Source organism: Hemitrygon akajei, chromosome 18, assembly GCF_048418815.1.
Source record: "Hemitrygon akajei chromosome 18, sHemAka1.3, whole genome shotgun sequence".
Classification (NCBI taxonomy): domain Eukaryota; kingdom Metazoa; phylum Chordata; class Chondrichthyes; order Myliobatiformes; family Dasyatidae; genus Hemitrygon; species Hemitrygon akajei.
In genome coordinates this window covers 11,423,208-11,435,396 of record NC_133141.1, presented here as the reverse complement: position 1 = coordinate 11,435,396, position 12,189 = coordinate 11,423,208, and the positions used below count along the sequence as shown (strand labels likewise).

The 12,189-nt window shown below is 45.8% G+C and overlaps 1 protein-coding gene across 4 annotated transcripts in view; it reads left to right on the top strand.

Annotated features, from left to right (window-relative positions):
• Positions 1–7,440: 7,440 nt before the first annotated feature.
• The window catches only part of LOC140741080 (aquaporin-5-like), a 31,050-nt gene continuing 26,301 nt past the window's right edge, over positions 7,441–12,189 (top strand). Inside the window, exon 1 of one of the 4 annotated variants that reach the window (XM_073070789.1) lies at positions 7,441–7,890. In XM_073070789.1, coding sequence (XP_072926890.1) covers positions 7,501–7,890 — 390 coding nt within the window. In that variant the 5' untranslated portion in view covers positions 7,441–7,500. The remainder of the gene's footprint in view (positions 7,891–12,189) is intronic. The other 3 variants (XM_073070790.1, XM_073070791.1, XM_073070788.1) reach the window with 3 other exon arrangements.

Below are 12,189 nucleotides of genomic sequence, written 5' to 3'. Positions count from 1 at the left end.
CTGCAGTAATTTTATGTTTTGCATTGTACTGCTGTCATGTATGCTTGACATACATGAGTGATGATAAACCTGATTCTGATATGGGTCTCTATTGTGGACTGAGGGTGGGAAGGGGGCAGGGAGAGGGGAGGGAGCAGGAATCACTAGAGAGACATTCTGTAATGATCAATAAGCCAATTATTTGGAATCAAATGACTTCTCCTGGTGTCTCAGGGCTGGGTGTGTCTGCAGCTGTGCCAACCCCTTGCCCCTAGCACCTTCTCCACCACCTGTCCCACACCTCTCCTGCAGCCCTCCACTTTCACCATTTGCAACATCCTTTGCTCCCACCAGATTTAGAAACTCTCTGCTCCATGTTGACAAATACAGTACTGAGCAAAAGTCTTAGACACCCTAGCTATATGTATGTGCCTAAGCCTTCTGCACAGTGCCGTATGTTCCTCTAGACCTCTATAACACGGGGAAGGTAAGGCTGTGGATTATTGTGATTGAAAATCAAGAATAACAGATGCTGGTGATCTGAAAGTAAAACTGAAATTCTGGATGTACTGAATGGGTGAGGCAGCATCTGAGCTGAGTTAACATTCAGGTCACTGCCCCTTCATCAAAACTCAAATGAAGGGTCTGGTGGAACCTTTCTGCAGAGATCTGATGAAGGGTCACTAACCTAAAACATTGGACTTTGTTTCTCTCTATATAGATGCTGCTTGATCCACTGAGTGTCTGATTTTACTGTTCATTATAATGGCTGATTGTCCAAAGAGGCCAAATTTGCCAGGAAGAGAGAAAAAGGTTGGGCAGCATCCCTGGAGAGAGAAACTGGGTGAGTGTTTCAGGTTAAATACCTTTCACCAGAACTAGGAAAGAGAGAAAGCAAGTAAGATTTAAATAGCAGAGAGGGGAATGAATGAGGGAATGTGCATTATAGGATGCAGACCAATGTCGTCAAGATAACAGTTCAGAGTTCAAAGTAAATTTATTATCAAAGTACATATACGTCACTATATACAACCCTAAGGTTTCCTTCCCCTGAAGTTCCTTGGTCTTGGTCTTGCCGACAATGAGAAAGAGGTTGTTGTTGTGGCACCACTCAGCCAGGTTTTCAGTCTCCCTCCTATATGCTGATTCATCACCACCTTTGATTCAGTCAATGACAGTGATGTCATCAGCAAACTTAGATGTGGCATTGGAGCTGTACTTAGCCTCACAGTCATAAGTATAAAGTGAGTAGAACAGGGGGCTAAGCACACAGCCTTGTGGTACACCTGTGCTGATGGAGATTGTGGAACAGAGTCTGAGGAATGAGGTGAAGCTGAATTATCTAACAAACGTCAGTGTGATTACCTGAGCTTGTCAGCTGGGACTGCAGTGTGTACAGGTTCCTCCAGATCATGTTAGCCATCATTGGAAGACTGTAGGAGATTGACAACAGAGAATCAGGGTGAGAGTGGGATGAACAGGTGACAAGGGTTAACATTCAGTTATAGCAAGGAATTAGGAAAGTTAGTGGAATATTGGCCTTTATTGAAAGGGCATGGAATATAAAAGTATGCAGGAATGATGCAACAGTTTCAGGCAAAGTCACTGACGAAACCAGCCTAAAATATTACCACCGTAGGGACCTCCCAGGGATGGTAGAACCTCATAGGAGGTGGTGAAGAATGTTGGATTTATACAAGATTCTGAGGATTGATTGGGTGGATACTGAGGCAATGTTTTCCCAGTGGGCTATCTAGACTGGGAGACATATTGTCAGAATAAGGGGTCATCCATTTTGGATAGAGATGATGAGCAATTGGAGACTTGGATTTGCATCCTCAGCATCAAAACCCCAGGCAAACTTGAGTGGCATTGGACAATGGTTAACATAGTGGGCAGTGAGTGGGTGATATCCATCGTAGTGTTCAACGACCTGGCTTTGCAGTGCAGTAGATGATGCAGTGTACACCCTTTCCCTGCATTCTAAGATATGTGTGCTGATTTGGCAAAGGCAGAACCTTTTACAAAGCCACACCTCTCATGTGCTAATGCCCAGCTTGATGTAGATGAAGAAAGTCATTGAATTAATATCCACAAGGTGTAGTCTCTGTATACAATATACCAAATAACTTAGGGGATAATATCAGCAGGTGTGGCCATGATATTATTAATGCAGAGCATCTAACACTGTGCAATTACAAAGGAGGCACAGCAGTGGCTCTACTTCATTAGAGTTTGAGGAGATTTGGTATGTCAGCAAAGACTCACAAATTTCCACAGATGTGCAGTGATGCACATTCTGACTGGTTGCATCACTGCCTGGTACGGAGGCTCCAATGCACAGGATCACAAGAGGCTGCAGGGGGTTTTAGACTCAGTCAATCCATCATGAGCCTCACACCATCAAGGACATCTTCAAAAGGAGATGCCTCAAGAAGGTAGCACCTATCATTATCATTATCCTTAGTTCATTATGGGCCTTCAGCAACCGGGATATGCCCTTTTCAGGTCACCCGTCTTGTAAAGGCACTGTCCAGAAGAAGGCAATGGCAAACCACTTCTGTAGAAAATTTGGTCAATCATGGTCATGGAAAGAGAATGATCGCCCATGTCATATGACATGGCAGGAGGTACAGGAGCCTGAAAATGCACACTTAAAGACTCTGAACTTTTGGACTATTCATTTATCTTTGCAACTTATAGTAATTTTTATGCAAAACAACAAATTTCATGACATATGTCATTGATAATAAAGCTGATTCTGATGATGATAGTGATCGTGGAATTCTGTCTGCAACCTCACACCTTGGACAGTGATTCTGGAAGATTGTGTCATCTTAACTAAATCATATACTTTGGTATAGGTGGAGATTTACTTACATCCGGGAGTTCATGAGGTCTACTGCAGCCAGTAAAGGAAATGTTCCTAAACTCAGTTTGTTTATGGCATGATGCAGTACGATGCAGAATCCTCTTCAAACTCGCCATGTCATTGAAACCATTCGATAAAGATGCAGTTAAAAAATCAGCAAATAGCCCGTGGTGAGTGCAAGAAAAGCCTCTGCAGTGCATTCCAATCTCAGCAGCTAGAGGTCAGACAGTAGATACTCTCCATCCCCACCCTTCACTCTCCTTCTCCTCCATCCTTCAGTCTTCTCTCTTCCTGCCCCCATGTTTCCATTTGAATCTCGGAACTGATCGCATTCTGGAGCAGAACCATCAGTAAACACGATGCAGTAGGTGGTAAGCTGGATGTTTCTCAGAGGACCCGATGTCACCAGAGTTTGCAGTGGGAGGAGTGCCGGGCTCAAACCTGCACTGGTGCAGCCGCAGTAGTGCAGTCAGCACATGCCCCCATGCACCAAGGAAATACTGAGCCAGCTAAGACATTCCATGTTGTGCATGGATTTTGATGCTGCAGCGAACTGCCAAGCTCTCACTTGTTGACCTGGTCATCCAAAGTTTTCATTTTAAAATTAAGCAGAAACTTCTCTGCTTGTGTAACAGCAGGAATGTGTTGGTGAACTCCTTCACTCACCTGTGCTAACACAGCCTGTATTCAGCATTCACCTTGTTCCAAGTTCAGAGCATTCCACCTGCAGCCCTCTTGCATCCAAATTGGAAGGTCAGAAGTTCAAATGCGTGTGAATTATTAGATGACTGTGCAGTGAAGGGTTGAAGGCTTGCATTAAAGGTCCACTTTGGTGGATGTAGCTAATCCCTGCACTGTGCGGAGTACAGCAATGAAATTTTCCACCAGTCATCATCATCCTTAAACCAATTCTCTGAATTGTACTATACTTCACTGGTATTGTGGGTATGACACACAGTTGAAACACAATTTGTGTGAAATATTAGAAGTGCTCGACAGAGTGAGAGGCAAGGGGTTAACTATAATTAACTTCCTGCCCTGGAGAAAATAAACCTGAGTCTGTGAAGAGATGGAGGGGAGGATATAGCACAACCATTAGACCATTGAACCATGGTGATCCTGCCGTTACTAGCAGCAGGGGAGGGGGTGGGCGTGGTACAGAGGGGTTGATGGAGGAAATATAGACTGATGGGGGAGTACAGAGTATGAGGCGAGAGTGCGGAGGGGGATTTACCAGTATGTTACATGTGTGAAGAAGATTGTCTTGGCTGCATCTGTTTAACTTGCAAGGGATGTGCTGAGGGGAAAATGAACTAAGCCACAGATGTCAATGCAAGGTGGATTTTAAGGACCTTCCTGTCCTTAGCAGAGTGCTCAGTAACCAGGGCCCAGGGATAGAGAACACTGGTAATGTCATAACACCAAGGCCACAATGAGCAAGAGCATTGACCTGCGGGTTATGGATCAGAGATGTGGGATTAATCCCAATATCTGGCAGGCAGAGTGAAGTGAATGGCATCCTAAATGGCTTCTGACCCCTTCTTTTCTGGTCCTGAAGAAGGGCCTCGGCCCGATACGTCGACTGTTTATATCTTTCCATGGATGCTGCCTGACCTGCTGAGTTCCTGCAGCATTTTGTGTGTTTTGTTCTGGATTTCCAGCATCTGCAGAATCTCATGTGTTTATGATTTGCTGCTCCACTGCGAAGTACCTTCAAGGGATGCCTATCCTGAGGAAGTTTAAATCTTCTCTTCGACAGGAGTTCTGTTAGACATCTCTCTCTGCTCCCACTCCGTGATCTCTTTGACCATGTGCTCACCCAGCTGTCCTCACTTGTACTCATTTGGTTATCCCACTTTTTAAGAAAGGAGGGAGGGAGAAAACAGAGAACTATCGTCCTGTCAGCCTAACATCAGTAGTGGGGAAGATGCTAGAGTCCATTATTAAAGATGAAATAGTGGCATATCTAGATAGCAGTGATAGGATTGGGCTGAGCCAGCATGGATTTACCAAGGGCAAATCATGCTTGACGAATCTATTGGAGCTTTTCGAGGATGTAACCAGGAAGTTAGACAAGGGAGATCCAGTGGATGTAGTGTACCTCGATTTTCAGAAGGCATTTGATAAGGTCCCACATAGGAGATTGGTGGGTAAAATCAAAGCTCAGGGCATTGGAGGGAAGATATTGACATGGATAGAAAACTGGTTGGCAGATAGAAAGCAAAGGGTAACGGTGAATGAGTGTTTCTCGGAATGGCAGGTGGTGACTAGTGGGGTGCCACAGGGCTTGGTATTGGGACCACAGCTGTTTACCATTTACGTTAACGATTTGGATGAAGGCATAGAAAATAACATCAGCAAATTTGCTGATGATACTAAGCTGGGTGGCAGTATGACATGTGATGAGAATGTTAGGAGAATTCAGGGTGACTTGGATAGGCTGGGTGAGTAGGCAGATACTTGGCAGATGACGTTTAATGTGAATAAGTGTGAGGTTATCCACTTTGGGAGTAAGAACAGGAAGGCAGATTATTATCTGGATGGTGTAGAGTTAGGTAAGGGAGAAATACAAAGAGATCTAGGAGTCCTTGTTCATCAGTCACTGAAGGTGAATGAGCAAGTGCAGCAGGCAGTGAAGAAGGCTAATGGAATGTTGGCCTTTATTACAAAGGGAATTGAGTACAAGAGCAAGGAAATTCTTTTGCATTTGTACAGGGCCCTGGTGAGACCACACCTGGAGTATTGTGTACAGTTTTGGTCTCCAGGGTTAAGGAAGGACATCGTGGCTGTAGAGGAAGTGCAGCGTAGATTCACGAGGTTAATTCCTGGGATGTCCGGACTGTCTTACGCAGAGAGGTTAGAGAGACTGGGCCTGTACACGCTGGAATTAAGGAGATTGAGAGGGGATCTGATTGCAACATATAAGATTATTAAGGGATTGGACAAGATAGAGGCAGGAAATATGTTCCAGATGCTGGGAGAGTCCAGTACCAGAGGGCATGGTTTAAGAATAAGGGGTAGGTAATTTAGGACAGAGTTAAGGAAAAACTTCTTCTCCCAGAGAGTTGTGGGGGTCTGGAATGCACTGCCTCGGAAGGCAGTGGAGGCCAATTCTCTGGATGCTTTCAAGAAGGAGCTAGATAGGTATCTTATGGATAGGGGAATCAAGGGATATGGGGACAAGGCAGGAACTGGGTATTGATAGTAGATGATCAGCCATGATCTCAGAATGGTGGTGCAGGCTCAAAGGGCTGAATGGTCTACTGCACCTATTGTCTATAAACTGTGCTTCACTACCTCTTACCTCATCTTCATCATGGACAGCAGTCCCTGTACACTTCCATTCCCCATTAAGATAATCTCAGGGCTCTCCTTTTCTTTCTGGAACAGGCAACTGACCAGTTTCCCTCCTCTGTCTGGTAGAACTGGTGCTCACCCTCAATAACCTTATCTTCAGTTCCTTCCTTGTTTAGCCATGGCTAATCAAATGGGGCCACTTATACCTTCATTTTGGTGACTATGTGGAGCAGCCCAAGTTCCAAACCTACCACGGCAACACTCCCAACTCATTCTCTACTACATTGACAACTCCATTGTTGATGCTTCTGGCACACACATGTAAAACTCATCAATTTTATCAACTTTATAACTGTTAGAACTGGAGATGATGTTGTCCAGAAGTCAAGAATGAGGCACACAATTTATGGTTATAGCTGTTTTATTAGATAACCATTTTATTAACCCATTGTACGGGTTAGACAGGGTCTGAACCAGTTTAGATCAGAAACCTGTGAACAGGTACTGACTGAGTTACATTTCAGTTTTCAAGACAAAGAAATGGCAGAAGGATAGAGCCAAGTTACTACAATTTACTGAAGATTTATAGACAAACAAGTGATTATGTAACATATAAGCAAGATAAAACTACAAGGAAAAACCCAATAAAAACAACAATATGGACCCAAATCTAACACTAACTTCCACCCAACCTCAAATTCACTGGGCTGTCAATGAGACCTCTTTCCCCTTTTTTAATTCTAGCTCACCAACTCACATATCTGTCTTAACTACGCCTTCAACCCTCTATTTCCTTCATCAGTTCTTGAAACTAGGCCTTCTATCCCAAGACAACTAAGATGAAGGGTCTCAATCTGAAATGTCGATTGTTTGTTCCTCTCCATTGATGCTACCTGTCCTGTTGAGTTCCTCCAGCATTTTGTGTGTTACTCTAGATTTCCTGCATCTACAACCCATTGCAAGCACAGATAAGGGGCTTGGGGACAGTGTGTAACACTTTTTGTCAAACAGGGCAGGTACGGAGTCCCTAACCCCAGCTCCTTTCCACCTGGGAAATAGTCATACTCAACTGGAGGTGTACATTCGCAATCAAGCAGAGACCCCCACCCCTCAGGTTGGGCCAGCCTGTCTATAAAGGTGATGATAGGTGAACGTGATGGCATCCGAGGCAACAGGTACCTGTGGTAATTAATATTGCACAGTCATAGGGAGAGTCACCACGTGACTGTCCGCTAATTTTATAATAATTTGGAATTTTTTTTGCATAAATTGATGCTGAGTAGCGGGCTGTGGAAAAATCCAGAGTCTGGGTTGACCTTGGACGCTGTGTGTGTGTGTGAACTGGGATCCCCATGCCCTCACAACCCCACATGGAGCAGCTAAAGCAGGAGGTGCACAGCGAGTCCTTCTGGCGGGCTTTGCCCGCCGAATTCCTGGGCACGGCCGTGCTGGTGTTCTGCGGCGTGGCCAGCGCCCTGGACTGGGCTGGGGAGCAGCCCGACACCCTGCAGGTGGCCCTGGGCTTCGGGCTGGCGGTCTCTGCCGCCTCGCTCTGCACAGAGGGGGTAGGCGCCGGCCACCTGAACCCCGCCGTCAGCCTGGCACTGCTCCTCGGTCTGCGCATCAGCCCGCTGCGAGCGCTACTCTCCGCCCTGATGCAGGGCTTGGGCGCGATCGCAGCCTGCGCCCTCCTGTACGTACTCACCCCACCCGGCGTCCGCGGAGAGCTGGGGCTCAGCAAGGTAGGTGGGGTGGCGAGAGGGAGAAGAGGGTAAGGGGAAAGGGAGGGGCCACAAAAGAGAGGCTGGGGGAGTGTGGGAAGGGGAGCGGGGAGGATGGGGGAGTGGTGGTGGAGTGGGGTACTGGTCACTTCCAATTGGAGCTGTAACCCATCTCAGCACAGTCAGGGGAGGGGGTGGGGATGGGGTAGAGGGAAGGAAAGAGGGAGAAGGTTGACTGAGGGGGAGTAGGGGGTGGTTCAGGAGGAAGTGGGAGGCAGAGAGAGGCTGAGATGGAAAGGAGGGGAGACAGAGTATGTGGAGTGAAGGAGAGGGAGCAGGAAGGGTAAGAGGAACAGTGGAGGAGGGGGATGAAGGAAGTGAATGGGAGAGGGAAGGGACAGTAAGAGAGAGGAGAAGATTGAGAGGCTGACTGAAGAAGGAGACAAAGTGAATTATGAAGGAGGAGATGGGAAAGGAAGAAGGATGGGGAGAAGAATGGAAGCCTTCGGAAGGATGTTGGAAGGGAGGTGGGTAGTAGAGAGCAAGGTAGTGAGGCTTGGGGAGAGAAAAGTGTGTCAGAGCAGGAGGGATTGAGGGTAGGAAAAGGAATGAATGAGTATGAGTGGGAATGAGGGTGAGAGGATTGAAGGTAGGAGACAGATTGAGTCTAGGTGATGAGAGAGGATCTAGAAGAGGGTGAATGTAATATGGGAGGAAGGGGCAGCGGAGGAGATAGGGAAGTGTCGGGTGAGAGAGAGAGGTGGGTGGGAGGTTGGATTGAAGTTATATTGGGAAAGAGGGAGAGTGTGAGGAGTGAAATGGAGAGAGTGTGACTAGGAGGGGGAAGGTAGGTGTGTGCAAGGAAGGGGCAATAAAGGCTGGAGGGAGGGAAGCAGGGGTTAGAGAACTGGATAGGGTTAGATTGGTGACAGAAGTGACAAGTGAAGGGTGTAAGGAGGGAGAGAGTAAAAAGGAGGAATGGTTGTAGGGAGTGAGGTTCAAAAGTTGGCTTGACAGGGTATGAGGCAGCATTAGAGTGAGACCTTAGGGAAGGGTAGGAACAGCCCAGGACGTATCTTCTTCCTATTCCCTTCGTATTCATGTCTACCTAAAAGCTTCTTAATCTCCACCGAGCAGCCTCCTTCTGCTAGTACCCATGGTAGCCCATTCTGCATTAAAAATAACTGGCCCTCACTTCACCTTTAATCTCCACCCCACCCCCCACCCCTAACCTAAAAATCATGTCCTCTGGTGTTTAATATTTCTGCCCTATCCTGGAGAACAGATTCTAACTGTCTACCTGATCTATCCCTCTCATTATTTTAAAACATCAGTTGGGTCTCCCCCAGCCTTCAATGCTTTAAGAAGAACAACCCAAAATTGCCCAGCCTCTCTCTCCAGCTAATGCACTCTAATCCAGGTAGCGTCCCAATAAACTGCTCCCACATCCTTCCTATAATGGGGCAATCAGGACTGTACATAGTTCTCCAAGTGCAGTCTCACTGAAGTTTTCTATAGCTGCAGCATAACTTCCGTACTCTCATACTCAGCACCCTCCCAGTGAAGGCAAGTATGTCATGCACCTTCTTGACCACCTTATCCATTTGTGTAGCCACTTGCAGTGAACTATGGACTCTGACTCTAGATCCCTCTGTACTTCAATGCTATTAAAGGGCCTACCATTAACTGTACGTTTTCTCCTTTCGTTTGATCTCCCAAAGTGCAACACCTCATACTTGCCTGGATTAAACTTCTTTGCTCATATCTGGAACTGATCTATATCCCACTATTATTTTGATAGTCCTTTACACTGTCTACATCTGCCAATCTTGGTGTCATCCACAAACTTGATAATTTACCCATCTACATTTTCATCTAAATCATTGATATATATATATATATATCACAAATGACAGAGGTACCAGCACCAATCCTTGTAGAACATCACTAGTCACAGACCAAAAGCCAGAAAAACAGCCTTCCACCCCTACTCTCTATCTCCTCTGGGCAAGTCACTTCCAAATCCAAACTTGCAATTCACCCTGGATCTCATGCATCTTCATCTTCTGAATCAACTTGCCATAAGGGACCTTGTCAAATACCTTACCAATGTTGACATCATCCACTACTTTACCTTCATGAAGCACCTCTGTCACCTCATCAAAAACTCAACCAAGTTTGTAGACATTTCCTACCCTGCACAAAGCAATGCTGACTGTTCCTAAGCAGGCCGTGCCCTTCCAAATGCACATATATCTCCAGGTATCCTCTCCACTAGCTTCCCCACCCCTGATGTGAGGTTCACTGGCCTATAATTACCCAGATGACCTATTTCCCTTCTTGAACAAAGGCACTACATTGCTACTCTACAGTCTTCTGGGACCTTGCCTGTTGCTAGCGAGGACACAAAGATTCTTGGTCAAAACCCCAGCAATCTGCTCACTTGCTCCTTTCCATATTCTGGGATATATGCCATCAGGCCCGCGGTCTTATCCATTTTAATGCTTTCAGAAGACCCAGCACTATATTCTTAATCTCAAAATGCCCCAGCACATTAGCAAGTCTCACTCTCCCTTCACCATCCTCCAAATTCTTCACAGTAAGTACTCTTAGATCTAGAGATGATATTGTCCAGAAGATTCTTCTGAAGTCAAGAATGAGGCAAAAATCTTATGTTAGATGAACATCAAAGTAGAGGTAAAACAGGATATGCAGTCAACGCCCCCCCACCCTTGAGTCTAAATATAACATTTTTATTTGGTATGTCTAAATGTTCAAAGGTAGAAAACTGTGGTGCCAGCATCACGTATAAGACTTAATCAATCTCAAATTATCAAACATCAAAGGGTACTTTTCAGCTATGTCATACTCCGGCCCGAAACTCTGACTGCTCGTTTCCATGGATGCTGCCTGACCTGCTGAGTTCCACAAGCGTGTTCTACGTGTTGCTTTGACCACAGCATCTGCAGTGTACTTTGTGTTTAGGGTCCGTTATTGTTTGTCATCTATATCAATGATCAGGATGATAATGTGCTTAACTGGATCAGCAAATTTGTGTATGACACCAAGATTGGGAGTGTAGTGGACAGTGAGGAAGCCTATCAAAGCTTGCAGTGGGATCTGGACCAGCTGGAAAAATGGCTGAAAAATGGCAGTTGGAATTTAATGCAGACAAGTGTGAGGTGTTGCACTTTGGTGGGACTAACCAGGGTAGGTCTTACACAGTGAACGATAGGGCACTGAGGAGTGTGGTAGAACAAAAGGATCTGGGTATACAGATTCAAAATTCATTAAAAGTTGTGTAACAGGTAGATAGGGTCGTAAAGAAAGCTTTTGGCACATTGCCATTCATAAATCAAAGTAATGAGTACAGGAGATGGGATGTTATGTTGAAGTTGTATAAGATATTGATGAGGTCCAATTTGGAGTATTGTGTGCAGTTTTGGTCACTTACCTACAGGAAAGATGCAGAATGTAGACATAGTCTCTGAGGATCATCACCTCATCATGGTGGAGAAGCTTGTGAGTTCCTGAGATCCCAAGTGCGATGCTGTCTGGAGTTTACCTCCTGGTAGGGTCACCCATGGTGGTAAGGTCAAGAAGGAGGTTCCAGATAAAGAGCATTCCAACCAAGACCTCAATGGTGAGCTGGAGGAAGATGGTGACACATCACGATGGCAGTGAAGGTGGAAGAAGGTTGCAGCAGTGAAGGGTCCCCAGTCACCTTGCATTCCAACTACAGGACTCTGTCCCAATCTGTCAAGGACTGTGTGGTGGCTATCCATGCATCAGTCTCCACAGGCATTCTTCATCCTAACATCCCCGTTAGGTGGATTCTGGATTGACCTCTACAGCCACCTGAAGGCTCGCCAATAGACAACCCCTTGTACTCGGCTCAAGTGATTTTAATTACTACTACATGTAAGAATATTCAAGATTTGTGTCTCTCTCAGACTGGTACTTGCCGTTAGAGTTCCCAACCCAGGGACCACGAACCCTTCGGTTAATAGTGAGGCTTCATGGCATAAAAAAGATTGGGAACCCTTGCTTTAGAGCTTGATGGATGTATATCTGTTGAAGGAATGCAACCAAAATATGTATCAAAGACTGTCTGAGCAGGAACATATGTTTAGAATTGTACTAGGAATCTGGGAGTCCAGAGTTGGGATACCAGTGTAAGTGTTGACTGCCAGACATTGGAGTAAAGGCCATGACTGAAAGAACGCAGACATCCTGAGGTAAGAGTTCCGGCTGGAAATGATGTAAGGGGATGTAGCTCCATAATCAGAATTTCAGGAGTAGGAAGGGAGTTCCAAAGAC